This window comes from Armigeres subalbatus, chromosome 3 (assembly GCF_024139115.2).
Source record: "Armigeres subalbatus isolate Guangzhou_Male chromosome 3, GZ_Asu_2, whole genome shotgun sequence".
Lineage (NCBI taxonomy): Eukaryota > Metazoa > Arthropoda > Insecta > Diptera > Culicidae > Armigeres > Armigeres subalbatus.
Window position 1 is genome coordinate 424,758,933 of NC_085141.1, and position 14,365 is coordinate 424,773,297.

The following is a 14,365-nucleotide window of genomic DNA, read 5'->3' on the forward strand; positions in this document are numbered from 1 at the left end:
TTTTAATAAATATAAAAAAATGCGGGGGTTGCGTCAATATTTGTACTACGAATGGATAGTGATGAATGCCCACTTATCGATACCCTATCGATGACTCGTTAGTTTCTATGTGTAAGCGATTAGAAGAATTTATTGCACAAAGGTCGACAGTCGCAATCAATCAATATGGACAACGACTTTAATATTTGTCCCATTCCACTGTGTTTAAAGCATCGCATATTGTCGCTTTGTTTTGCTGTCTCTTGGGACAGCGTTGTGATGAAATTTTGACAAGATCGACATGCGGGGCAAACTTTTACCCAGCATTGTAGTGGTTCTGAATTATTGTCTTTTGCTTAAAATATTTCTGTTATTTGAGACATAGTTAATGTTATACTGTGATGGCCTCTTCAACTTCCGAAAGATATTCTTTTCCGCATATCGATATTTCTATGAGCTGTAAATGGTTCCTTCAATATCTACTCACGGAGATGTGACTGTATTGACGGACTCCGCACTAAATGACCACACGACCAACATTTTGAAAAGGTCAAAAGTGTTTGTTTGCAAGAGATTGTATGAAAATAAAAAACTGTCTGGAAACGAATACACCCGGTTCTTTTTTTACACGGGTGGGTTTTAGTTGATTACGACCTATATCGTCGATGAAACTATGAGTTAACCCCATAAAAAAATTCACAAAAAAATCAAAGAAAATTCAGGTGGTATTTAAAAAGTTGCGAAAAATCAGGTTAACCGGGAAATTAAAGGATACCAACCGTGTAAAAAAAATATTGGGTGTATTAGAAACGATTGTCATTCGCTAACGAGTTTTATCATAAGAAAATTATTTTGAGCTTTTTAGTGGAATGTTTTAACCTGTCATAATACGAGTTTATACAATCCCATTGAATTCCACCACTTAATTGTATCTTTACAGATACGTATTTCGACCTCAACAGTAAGGCCGTCTTCAGTGTCTCGTACTTGACTCGACTTATGGGATTGTATAAACTCGTCTTATGACAGGTGAGTTTTATCAATTGATAATTTGGATATGCGATCGCGTGAGAGTGTTGCTTATCCTCGATCATTTGAAAATTTGGAAAATCACTTGAATTATTATTATTTATTCAGACTAAGGCCGAAGTGGCCTGTGCGGTATATAAGAGTCTTCTCCATTCGGCTCGGTCCATGGCTACACGTCGCCAACCACGCAGTCTACGGATGGTCCGCAAGTTATCTTCCACCTGATCGATCCACCTTGCCCGCTGCGCACCTCGCCTTCTTGTGCCCGTCGGATAGTTGTCGAGAACCATTTTCACCGGGTTATTGTCCGACATTCTGGCTACATGCCCGGCCCACCGCAGTCGTCCGACTTTCGCGGTGTAAACGATGGATGGTTCTCCCAACAGCTGATGCAGCTCGTGGTTCATTCGCCTCCTCCACGTACCGTCCGCCATCTGCACCCCACCATAGATGGTACGCAGCACTTTCCTTTCAAAAACTCCAAGTGCGCGTTGGTCATCCACGAGCATCGTCCAGGTCTCTTGTCAGTTTGGTACGGCGGCGAACTCTATTCGATCGGAGCGTCTTGCGGAGTTAGAAGTAAGTACGATTTCCAGCCACTATGCGTCTCCGAATTTCTCTGCTGGTATCATTTTCGGCAGTCACCAGTGAGCCCAAGTACATAAATTATTCTACCACCTCGATTTCGTCACCACCAATGCAAACTCGCGGTGGGTGACCACATTGTCTTCTCTTGAGCCTCTTCCTATCATGTACTTTGTCTTCGACGTGTTGATGACTAGTCCGATCCGCTTGGCTTCCCTCTTCAGTCTGATGTAGGCTTCCTCCATCTTCTCAAAGTTACGTGCCATAATATCTATGTCGTTGGCGAAGCCAAATAGCTGGACGGACATATTGAAAATTGTACCACTCGTGTTAATCCCTGCTCTTCGTATTACCCCTTCCAAAGCGATGTTAAATAGCAGACATGAAAGACCATCACCTTGCTGTAACCCGCTGCGGGTTTCGAAGGGACTCGAGACTACCCCTGAAACTCGAACTACGCACATCACCCGATCCATCGTCGCTTTGATCAACCGTGAGAGTTTATCCGGAAATCCGTGTTCGTGCATTAGCTGCCATAGCTGGTCCCGATCGATTGTATCATATGCGGCTTTGAAGTCGATGAATAGATTATGTGTGGGCACGTTGTATTCACGGCATTTTTGCAGTAATTGGCGAATGGCGAACACATGGTCCGTGGTGGAGCGTTCGCCCATAAAACCCGCCTGGTACTGCCCCACGAACTCCCTTGCAATTGGTGCTAGTCGACGGCATAAAATTTGGGAGAGTACCTTGTAGGCGGCGTTCAGCAATGTGATTGCGCGGTAGTTGCTACAATCCAGCTTATCGCCCTTTTTGTAGATGGGACACTTCCATCCACTCTTGCGGCAGAACCTCATCCTCCCAAATCTTGGTAATGACCCTGTGCAGCGCTCTAGCCAGTTGCTCACCACCGTATTTAAAAAGCTCTTCAGGTAGTTGATCAACCCCAGGGGCTTTGTTGTTCTTAAACCGGCCAATCTCCTCCTGGATCTTCGTCTGCCACATCGCCATTCAGGTGTTCTTCGTAGTAGCGCTGCCACCTTTGGATCATCTCACGCTCGTTCGTAAGAAGGTTTCCTTTTATGTCCTTACACATATCAGGCTGTGGCACGTGGCCCTTACGTGAACGGTTTAACTTCTCGTAGAATTTTCGTGTGTTATTAGCGCGGTACAGTTGCTCCGTCTTTTCACGGTCTCGATCTTCCTGCTGGCCCTTTTACCTCCAGGAAAATCGAGTTTTGTCTGTTCCGCGCCTGTTTATATCGTACCTAGTTCGCCCTCGTGCGGTGTTGCAGCAATCTCCCCAAGCTGCATTCTTCTCTTCTACCAACTGCTCACATTGCCCGTCATACCAGTCGTTTCTCTGATCCGGGGCACCGTGCCAAGTGCAGCTGTTGCGGTGCTACCAATGGCGGATCGAATATCTCTCCAGTCATCTTCTAGAGACGCTAGCCGCTCTTCTGTTGGAAGTGCCACTTCCAGCAGCTGCGCGTAGTCTTGGGCTAGTCTACCGTCCTGTAGCCGCCCAATGTTGAACCGCGGCGTCCGACTTCGACGCGCGTTGTACACCGTCGAGAGTTTTGAGCGCAGGCATACTGCAAGTAATGGTCGTATTCAATATTCGCACTGCGGTAAGTGAGGATGTTCGTGATGTCGGATAAAAATTTATCGTCGATTAGAACGTGGTCGATTTGGTTCTCCGTTTCATGGTTAGGTGATCTCCATGTGGCCTTGTGGATATTTTTGCGGGGAAAGAAGGTGCTTCGGACTACCATTCCGCGGGAGGCTGTGAAGTTTATGCATCGTTGGCCGTTGTCATTCGATACGGTGTGCAGACTATCCGGTCCGATGACCGGTCTATACATTTCCTCCCTTCCTACCTGTGCGTTCATGTCACCGATGATGATTTTGACGTCCCGCAGTGGGGATCCATCGTGTCTGTTCCAGCTGTGCGTATTATACTATACACTGAAAGAAATGGCTGATACGATTTTCATAGGACTAACCAAATGAGAGAAAAGAGTCGTTTAACCGAAAGTGATTCGAACCAAAACCATTTGTCCAAATACCACTTGGTTGAATAACGCATTTGGTTGAAAGATTCCGAATTCCATTTGGCCGAAACGAAGATTAGGTCAAAACGGTTTGGCCGAAAATGTCATTTGGCCAAAGAGAATATACGGCCGAAAGGGAAACTACAATTCCAACCCTTTCTGCTAAATGACTTTTTCGGTCAAATGCCATTTTTGGCCAACTGCAAATTTTGGTCAAATGGCACTTTTTTCAAACGGCATTTTCGTCCAATTGATGTGTCCGGCGAAAACGAAAAGAAAACTCTTCCCCGGCTATCCAACAAGATGATTTTTTGAAACGTCGATGGGTGTGTAGAGTAACCACGTGCTTTTTAATCTTGATGTCCATGGTTCGAGTCCAGATTACATTTTGTTTTAAATATAATACTCTAAGCATTTTATAAGTTTGTCTTATTGAATATATAAAAAAACAGACTTTCACGTTTTCCAATGTCAAAATTCCAAAAGAAAATCTTATGATGCTCACATGACCAGTTTGCCTAGTGTACACATACATTTATATTTCATGTTTTTGGAATATCCAAAGATTTAGATGTTTCTATGAAATCGAGTAATTAGCATCATGTTAGATGTTGTTGAGAGCATGGGCGTAGCCAAGGGGGGGGCAGGGGGGTGCCGTTGCCCCCCCCTAAATTGTTGAAAGATTGAACGGGTACTGGAATGAATTACCTCAAACATGTGCACTTTACGATCCAATCATATACAGAAATAGGTGGTTGAAATTCAAAAGATTCCCAAAACTTATTAGGGCATCCAGGATCCATAATATATGAAAGCTCAAAACAACTCGAAACATTTCGGACTCAAAAATTCTCCTTGAAATCCTTCTAGAAGCTCCCCTGAGAACTACTGAATTCCTCCGGAAAGTTATCCACAAATTCCTCTGAAAATCGTTCGAAAATCCTTCTCATGTAATTGTAATTCCTCCTTATCTAGAAACCCCCCACTAATTTTTTTTTAGGAAATTCACGAGGAAATTCCTTGAAGATTTCTTTTCTTCTCTCCAAGATTTACTTCTAGATATTTCTTCGGCTATTCTCTCTTCAGGAAGAATCCGGCATTTCCTTCAGGCATGCATTCGAGAGTTCCGTAAAGAATACATTTCTTCCCAAAATTCTACCAGAAGTTTCTTCAAAAATTTATGACGGAAATCCTCCGATTTAGCTCCAAAATTTCACTTGTAAATCTATAAGAAATTCCTTCGGAAATTCTTCTAGGAACTTCTCCGGGCATTCCTCTCGGAACTCTTCCTTTAATTCCTCCGGGATTACTTCCAGGAAATTTTCCGGAAATACCTCCAAACATTCAATAGCGAAATCATCTAGCATTCCAATCTGGAATTCTTTTCGCAATTACTTCAGAATATCCTTCAAGAAATCCTTCACGAATATCTTCATGAATTTCCCCTGGAATTCGTCCAAGTATTTCCGCAGAAATTCTTACAGGTATTTTTTCGGGAGTTTCTTCAGGTACTTCTCCAGGAATTCCTTCAGTAATTTTCCCGGGAGATTTTCCGCGGAAGTGTACTAGAATTCCTTCCGGACTTCACTCGGAATTTACTCGGATATCTGCCAAGAGTTCTTCCAGAAATTTATTCGGAACAATCCGCAGGGATTTTCTTCAGCAATTCATCTGGGAATACTTTCAGGATTTCATCTGGAAGTTTATGCATTAATTCCTTCTGGTATTTTTCTGAGAATTCCTTCAGATATTTTTTCGGAAATTCCTTTAAGAACTTCTCGAAGAATTATTTCATGACTTCCATGTGGGAATTCCTCCGGAAGTGCTTGTGAGAGTTCCTCCGGGAGTTCTTCCAGGAGTTTTTTCCAAGAAATTCTCCGGTAATACCTCCAGGAACTTTACAGGGAATTCCTGGACGATATTTGGCAGGAATTTCACGGGAAATGGGATTTCGGAAGTTCCTTGAGAAATATTTTCTCTTCCTCTAGAGTATTCCACCGGATGTTCCTCTGAAGCTCCACCAGTAGTTCCTTCGGGAATTAAATCAGGCTTTCTTCCAGGAATTCATTTAGCATTTCTTTAGGTATTTATCTACAAATTCCTCCAGAAGTTCCTCGGAGAATTTATCTGGGAGTTCTTACGGGAATTCCTCCGGAAGGTTCTTTTAAGAATTCTTCCAGGAGTTCTTCCTGGAATTCTTACGGAAGTTCCTTTGGGAGTTCATCCTAGAATTCTAACGAGAGTTCCTCCAGGATTTCCTCCGGAAATTCTTCCTGTAGTTCTTCAATAAATTCCTCCATAAGTTCCACCGGCAGTTCCTCCGAGAATTCCTCTGATAATTTCTCCGGAAATTCCTATAGAAAATCCCCCGGGAGTACCTCCGGAAATTACTCTGGGAGTTCCTCCGGGAGTTCCTTTTCAGAGAAACACCCGCAGGAACTGCCGGTGAAACTCCTAGGAGAAATTCTCATAGAAACTGCTGGTGGTTCCTGGTGGATCTCCCGGAGGAATTCCCGAAGGAACTGCCGGAGGAACTCCCGTAAGAACTCCCAGAGGAATTTCAGTAGGAACTTCTATAAGAATTCCTAGAGGACCTCCCGGACAAACTCCCAGAGAAACTATCAAACGAACTTCGGGAGGAACTTTCAGCTAAATTTCTGAAGAATGCCTTAATGGTTTCCTGAAAAAAAGCCTGAATAATTTCCTGGAATAGCTTCTGGTGGAACTCCTGGAGGAATTTCCGGAGAAACTCCCGGATGAATTGCTGGTGGAATTCGGAGGAACTCTCGAAGGAACTTTCTGGAAGAATTTCTGAAGAAACTTCCAGGAGAATTTTCAAAGGAACCCCGGAGAAACTACCAGAAGCATTCTCGGAAACAAGAGAATTCAACTTATAGACAAATCTCGTCTAGCGTAAGCCTTTGTTGGGGTTTGTAGCTGGACCATCATCATCATCAGAGGACCTCCCGGAGAATTCCCTGAGGAGCTCGCAGAGAAATTCTCAGAGGAGCTTCTGGTGGAAAATCTATATAAATTCCTGAAGAAGCCTAAATGAATTCCAATTCTGCCGAAATTCCCGGATAGAACTACCGGAATAATTCTCGAAGGAAATCCTAGAGAAATTGGAAATGCCGGTGGAACTCCTGGAAGAATTCCTCCTGAACCTCCTGAAGGATCTCCCAGTGGAAATCTTAAAGTTTCCACCGGAATTCTTTCATCATTTCATTGCGAATTAATCTAGGAATTCCTCTGAAAATTCCATTGTTGATTTCATTTTCGGTATAATTTCTGTATAAATTTCCGGTGGAATTCCTGGAGAAATTCTTTGAAATTTTCACAAGAAATAATTCGAAACAGTTCACGGAAAATTTTATGGAATTTACACAAGAAATTCGAAGATTTTTCGTGAAATTCTCAGGAATGTTTACTGGCAATTCTGCGGTTTTACAACGGAATATTCTTATTCTTAAAAATTATGGGAAACAGCACGAAATTATTTGAATTATTGCAGGGAATTCTGCAGAACTTATAAGGAAGTTCGTGAAGATTTTCTTGGAGTAAATAATGGTGGAATTTTCGGATCAATTCACGGCAAAATTTATGGTGGAATTCCTGAAGACACTGCCGAATAAGTTGCTGGAGGCATTCCTAAAGAATCCCTGACAGAATTTCGGATAGAATGCCAGGAGCAATTGTCGAAGAAATTCCTGGAGAAAGCTTGCATATTGATTTTTCTGCCTATTTTATAATAAATATTATTTCAGAGAAGATTTGTTTAGAAATTCAGATGTATGGTTCTAGTTTTCTTGTACTTATGGAAGAATGCAGGATTTTTTAATAATTGTTATAGCCGATTTTATATTCTTTCTGAATACTAAGTTCGTTAATATTTTTCTCCCTTTATTTAAATATATCTGATGAGCAATAAATCACGCATTTTTTAATCCATTATTGTTTTAATCATTATTGTTTCGATTTGGTTTGGATTTGGTTTCATGTGTTAATATTCATGTGTTTTTATAAAACTAAACTACTATAAAACTACGATTTAGAAGACCAAAAAAGTTGCCCCCCCCCCCCCTTCTCGAAATCCTGGCTACGCCCATGGTTGAGAGGAGAATTATCCGTTCTGAAACGATTTGTTGCGCTTTCAAAATGTATAGTGCGTAAGGTTAAGGTTGGTTCGATTGGTTCGACGAAGAGTGCAGACAGATTTTGGAGGAGAAGGATGCAGCGCGGTCCGAGCAGAAGCCATGAACAGAATATGATAAAACATGATATGGATTGATATAACAGATAAAAGAACAGGCAACAATATCAAAAAATTTACTCTGAAATATTATTTAAATATCAAGATATGCTATGGATAAGAACACACTAATGGCACATGAAATTGATCACTTCTTACAAATAGCATATATTGATCTCCTCTTGATATTTAAGTGCAAAATATTGATGATGTCTGATTTTTTTTATCTCTTATATCAATCATGTCCAAATCTCATTATCTAATCAACATTTGATATTTTTCAGCTTTTTTTGTCTACCCGGGGGTGGTCGCGCTGCAGCAAGGTACCCGGCAGAAAGTGGAACGTTATAGACGAAAACGGAGACAGCAGACCCGCCTCTTTCAGGAGAAGAAACGCCGCCTGGTAAAAGCGGAGTGCGAGGAGATGGCACAGTTGTACCGTTCTCAAGAAACACGCAAGTTCTATCAGAAGCTTAACGCATCCCGCAAAAGCTTCATGCCACGAGCCGAAATGTGCAGCGATAAGGATGGGAGCATCCGTACTGTACGGCAAACCCTTCAAAAATGCCGTGAATACCAGGTTCCAACGCACCATCTGTTCGTTGATTTCAAGGCGGCATACGACAGTATAGACTGCGTAGAGCTATGGAAAATTATGGACGAGAACAGCTTCCCTGACAGCTTACCAGACTGATCAAAGCAACGGTGGATGGTGTGCAAAACTGTGTGAAGATTTCGGGTGAACACTCCAGTACGTTCGAATCGCGCCGGGGCCTAAAACAAGGTGATGGACTTTCGTGTCTGTTGTTCAACATTGCGCTAGAAGGTGTCATGCGGAGAGCCGGGTGGAACTGCCGGGGTACGATTTTCAACAGATTCAGTCAATTTAATTTTTTTCGCGGATGACATGGCCATCGTTGGCCGAACATTTGCAAACAGAAGGCAGAACTGTACACCCGCCTGAAACGTGCAGCAACAAAAGTTGGACTGGTGGTGAATGCATCGAAGACCAAGTACATGCTTGTGGGCGGAATCGAGGGTCCGCCTTGGAAGCAGCGTTACGATATTTAGATGGGGATACTTCCGAGGTGGTCGAGGAATTCGTCTACCTTGGATCCTTGCTAACGGCTGATAACTATGTTAGTCGTGAAATACGAAGGCGCATCATCTGTGGAAGACGGGCCTACTACGGGCTCCAGTAGAAACTGGGGGTCAAAAAAGATTCACCACCATACCAAATGTGTCATGTACAAGACGCCAATAAGACCGATAGTCCTTTACGGACATGAAGCATGGACAATGCTCGAGGAGGACTTGCAACCTTTCAGAGTATTCGAGAGACGGGTGCTAAGGACCATCTTTGGCGGTGTGCAAGAAGACGGTGTGTGGCGCGAAGAATGAACCACGAGCTCGCCCAGCTCAACAGCGAACCCAGTATCCAGAATGTAGCTAAAGGTTACGATGGGCAGGGCATGTTGCAAGAATACCGGACAGCAACCCTGCAAAGACGTGTTCGCTTCCGATCCGGCAGGTACGAGACGACGTGGAGAACAGCGAGCGAGGTGCAAAATGACTTGACGAGCGCGGGGCGCAATCGAGGATGCAGAGATGCGGCCTCGAACCGTGTATTGTGGCGTCAAATTATTGATTCAGTGTTATCTGTTTAGATGTAAACTAACTAAATGAAATGAAAGAATGTTAAGGTGTCCCGGATTGGCCCTAGAAAGTTCTGGTCACTTTAAATAAAGCAGTTTCTCTAGGTAAAATTATGCGCTACCCGAAAAAAAAATAGAAACAGAAACTCCGCATTTAGTGATGGCGATTTGTTTTTAACTTACCTATGTTATATTAATTTCAAATTCCAGCTTACTTTTAAGTATATACATATGTTTGAGGTGCTTGAGGATGGACGCAAAAGGAAAATAATGAAGTAGGACGTCAAGGACGGAAATAAAGTGTATCGGTAACCAAATAAAAAGTGGTAGTTTTCAAGTTCAAGGGTTTTCTTATAGCGGAATGTCATGACTGAGTGAGTATAGAGCCGATCCTGAGGCTTGTAGAAGGGGATCTCACCACCACCAGTGCTGGGAGTAATATGGCTCCTAGTAAGTTTCAGAACCACAATAAATTTTTCCGTCGATGGGCGCGTCCTCTATTTTGTCAAGTTCATTCTTGTCGTTTTCGAACGGCTTCCTCTGGGGTGACCTTGCCAGGTTGCCAGGCTAGCGAAACGATCTTCCCTATAGCTATCCTCACCTTTGAGTGCCACAATAAACAAACCAACCAGCGAAGATGTAAGCAGAAAAGTACGAAGCCGAGATCAATTAGGTGTATAAATTCCTTTCCACCATATTTTAACAACATACATTGTTATTTATCTATTTGATCAAAATCCTCCCTCCCCATTTATTCCATTAGATATTTTATGTTGATATCCTAACGTTTTTTAAAGCCACGACTTTCAGTAACACATTCACGTCCATTTCCATTTCATTCATGAGATATGAACCAGCAATCTCTTAATGGCAGTTGCACTGCATGAGAAGAAAAAGATTCATGTATTTGACAGAATGCTTATTGACTAGGCTTTGAAATCAAATCATCAAAAATAATTGTTGAAATGTTGAACCGTCTAAGACGAGTTTATTACTTTCCATTTAATTCCACTACGTTACCTTTGCAGATACGTATTTTGACATCAACTGTGAGACCGTCTTCATTGTCTCGTACTTGATGGCGGCTGTTGTAATGTTGTTAAAATATTTAAGTAATATTTTACCAATCGGTATGGAACGCGATGACCGCATTCACAGTCAAATGCATTTTCTTGCATTCAAATGTATTAATTAATAATAAGTTCAACAAAACTGTGTCTTATTCTTATTCACACATTGTATACGTAACCTCATTTTGTCGAGCTAATTCGATTGATATTTAACATGTACGAGAAAAGCAAAAATGGCTCAAAGACCAGTTCCTGATCGTCAATCTCAATAATCGTTAATAAATCTGCGCAAATAAACTGATGATGGATAAAGTGCAAAAGATTTTAAAAATATACAAAAACAATAGTTAAAGTTCCTGTCTAGGAACAATTTTTAAAAATGTTGTTTTGTTTTAATCTAGATGAAGTTGACGCAAATTCTTATTGCACAAAACTTTATGTCATTTTAGCTCAGAACTCTCGCAGTTAATAAACTGTGAAAGTGCTGAATTAACACTAAGCTGCTAGGCGGCAATATCGACTACAAAGCAGACCGCCCTAAAGACGGATGAGTTTGAACCACTATTCGGATTTTTTTGTTCACTCCTTCCATGAGCGGGCATAGAGTAGTCGTGTTGGCTAGAGTCCTATAAGAAGAGTAACGCCATGTGCCACGTTTGACAGGTCTCCTGCTCGTTTGGAACGCGCATTTGTATGGAACTAACAGACGATTCTGTTCCAATTCTGACACTTGACGACACTGTTATTATAGTCACTGTAGTGTTGGCCATTCGATGTACAAATGCCCAATTCAAGGACAAGTTTTCAAGCTATTAAATTTAAATCAAATTCAAGCTTAAGCCATATATTGTTTGCAGAAATAATAACTGTGGGAATGCTAATAGAATACTATACAAATATTTATCAGTCTGAAACCCAAAGTAGCTCTTACTGTTTCATACTAGACTTCGATCATCTGAACAGTATGAAATAGTAAATCCTTTATGACTAAAACTCTTTCAATTAGGTATAATCCCGACCCAACCACAGAAACTCACCCGACGCTCCGTAGGCGCTCTTGAGATGCTGCAAATGGTAGGAAGAGGATCGGCTCACATTGCTGGCGGTGGTGGTCATCGAGCTCTTGAAGATGGAACTACTGCTGGCCGACGTAGCCGTAGATTCCGAAATTGTCTCGAACGCGTGGGTTCCATTGTTGTTTCGCGATTCGCGATCCCCATTACTGTTGTTGTTATTGTGTCTATCGATACCGTCGCCGATCATGGTTTGTTCGGCGCTGACGGCGGCGCTCATATTATTACTACTTCCCCGCCCTACCCACGGCAGTGTTTTCGCGCTAAAGTGCGGTGCGGAGGTGCGAACTCTATGCGAAAATCTATGAGTCTAAGTATGCCGTGACGATATCGACGACTAGCAGACGGCAACGCAGTCACAGATAAAGCTGGGTGGTTTGGGGGGCGGTTATTTACTGCTTTTCACTTTACTGACTGAATGGCTGTTGTAATGATGTCATTCGGAATGAATATTCGATAAAAAAAATACTGCGATCCGGCAAATAGCTATCATACGCGCGCGCTCTCTCACACATACGCCCCCTCACATGCGGCCGGCGAACGGCCCCACCCTACCGCCGCGTCACTGTCAGTCGGCCTGCTGTGCTTTTTAATGTCACTCTGCTGGTGCGATTTGTGCGCCGATCAATGGTAAAGGTGCGATGCCGGAGGAATATCAATTTCCGCTCCTACTGCCAGCCACTTACTATCACTGGAGGCCTGGAACGGAACCGGGAGAGAAACAGGAGTGAAATATTAGCAAACTGAGGAAGGAAGTGGCAATAATGGAGAATGACAATAATTAAAAATAATAGCATTATGAGGGAGGTACATGATCCAGAAAAAAAAATGCGCAAGATCTGGTGGGGTTGTAGTGGGTATGTGTTGTTGTTTCTACCATAGTCAATTAGATGATGCTAATGAGATAACAAATGTTATACGCGTGGAGATTTATCTGAAAAAATACGAGCGATGTGGTTATGGCTTTATTACTGTCGGATCGAGCTCATAGTGGGCGGTTTATTAAAAGTTATAGCCCGAACCGCGCGTACTTAGGAGTCAGTTAGAGCCATCGAAAAGGGTTGTAATGAAGAAGATGGTCGTGGTATTTGTTCCTCAGCAGATCATTAATAACAAACTTTATAATTCAATAAAAGACGCACGCAAAAAAAAGCGTTCATGAATTCGTGAACTAACGAGTTCACGGTGTATTTTTTCGAGAACAACAGTCACGGATTCGGGAATAAAGTCACGTTTTCTGGAACTTTCTGGAAAACGTGACTGGTGTTCGCGAATCCATGAATAAAATCACGGTGTATTTTTGCTGGTTCACGAATTCAGGAACGCTTTTATATGCGTGCGAATTATTTTACGGATGTTTTCTGTACGAAACAATCCAAAGCTCTATTTTTTTTTGTTTTTAAATTTTTATTTTCGTGACTTTTTATGTATATAATAAGTTCATCACGGTAATGCTCGGTATAAATATTTGTTTGTTTCTAACTTCATTATAGCAAGCCTTTTTTATGTAAACATAGATATTAGAAATAGAGCTATAAAAACCGATAGACGTGTTATTATCGTATACAGCTATTGTGATCAACATGATATCAACCACCGAGATATCACTTAAACCTTTCGGGACGGATGGGTCATACATGCCCAGCCTTTTAGATTGGCTGTGTAAAATCGCAGAAGAGAGCTAGGTCCTCGCTTTCTTCAGTAAAGTTGTTCATCAGGATGTTGGCTTTTCAGGACAAATATCGGAGATCAACCATACCCTGAAGACCCAGATATCCGAAACCTTGGGAAGATTTCGCTTCTTCGCTAATCTCAAATACTAAAATATTTATACCGCATTGTATGATAATTTGAACACTCTATGAGGTTTGAACATCAAGGCAGTGATCAATTCTCAGGAATACGAGATGCTCAAGGTTCTCCAAAACGTTCTCGAGTTCAGCCCACGTTATCTACCAGATAAACTAAAGCTTTTGGAATGTCCTCATCGTCGGTATATACCCAATCTGGTTCAATAAGCATATGCGCACCATGTTAACTTAATTTTCTTGTATACGACATGTTCAAGGAACTCCGAAACGTTCTCGAGTTCAGCCCACGGTATCTACTAGATCAAACAAGGCTTTTGGAATTTCCTCATCGGTTTACACCTAATCCGGCACAAAAAGCATGTGATTAAAATTTATTTGAACATGGGATGTGTAGGTCTTCTAAAATGATCTTGAAACAAGATCAAGGTATCTACCAGATGCACAATGACTCAGAAGTAGAATTGTGCGCCGCCACGCTACGCCCTCGCCGACGACAGTTTTTGGCACGCCGCCGCACCGACGTTTTTGCATCAGCGCGCCGCCGTTTAAAATTTGTCACGCCGCTGATCTATAGTTTTCGACGACAATTTAAATTTGAAGAAGTCCGTAGAATTTTCATTGGAAATTCCGAAGATTCAGTGGAATTTCCGTAGAATTTTCTGATTGATCTCTACAATATTATGTTGAAGCTCCAGAGAATTTTTCGTGAATACACCAATGATTTTCTTGAAAATTCCGTATAATTTCTTATTGAAATTTTGAAAAACTCTTGCTAAAAACTAAGAAAAACTCGTGCGGAAATTGCGAAGGATTTCTCGTTGAAATCCAAAGAATTTATCGTAGAATTTTTGTACGGAAAA

At 41.9% G+C, this 14,365-nt stretch overlaps 1 protein-coding gene across 3 annotated transcripts in view; it reads right to left on the minus strand.

Annotated features, from left to right (window-relative positions):
* The window catches only part of LOC134227394 (echinoderm microtubule-associated protein-like 2), a 98,945-nt gene that overhangs the window by 48,769 nt on the left and 35,811 nt on the right, over positions 1-14,365 (minus strand). For all 3 annotated transcript variants that reach the window (XM_062708815.1, XM_062708812.1, XM_062708814.1), the window contains one exon: positions 11,659-12,393. In XM_062708815.1, the coding sequence (XP_062564799.1) occupies positions 11,659-11,914 (256 nt within the window). In that variant the 5' untranslated portion in view covers positions 11,915-12,393. The remainder of the gene's footprint in view (positions 1-11,658; positions 12,394-14,365) is intronic.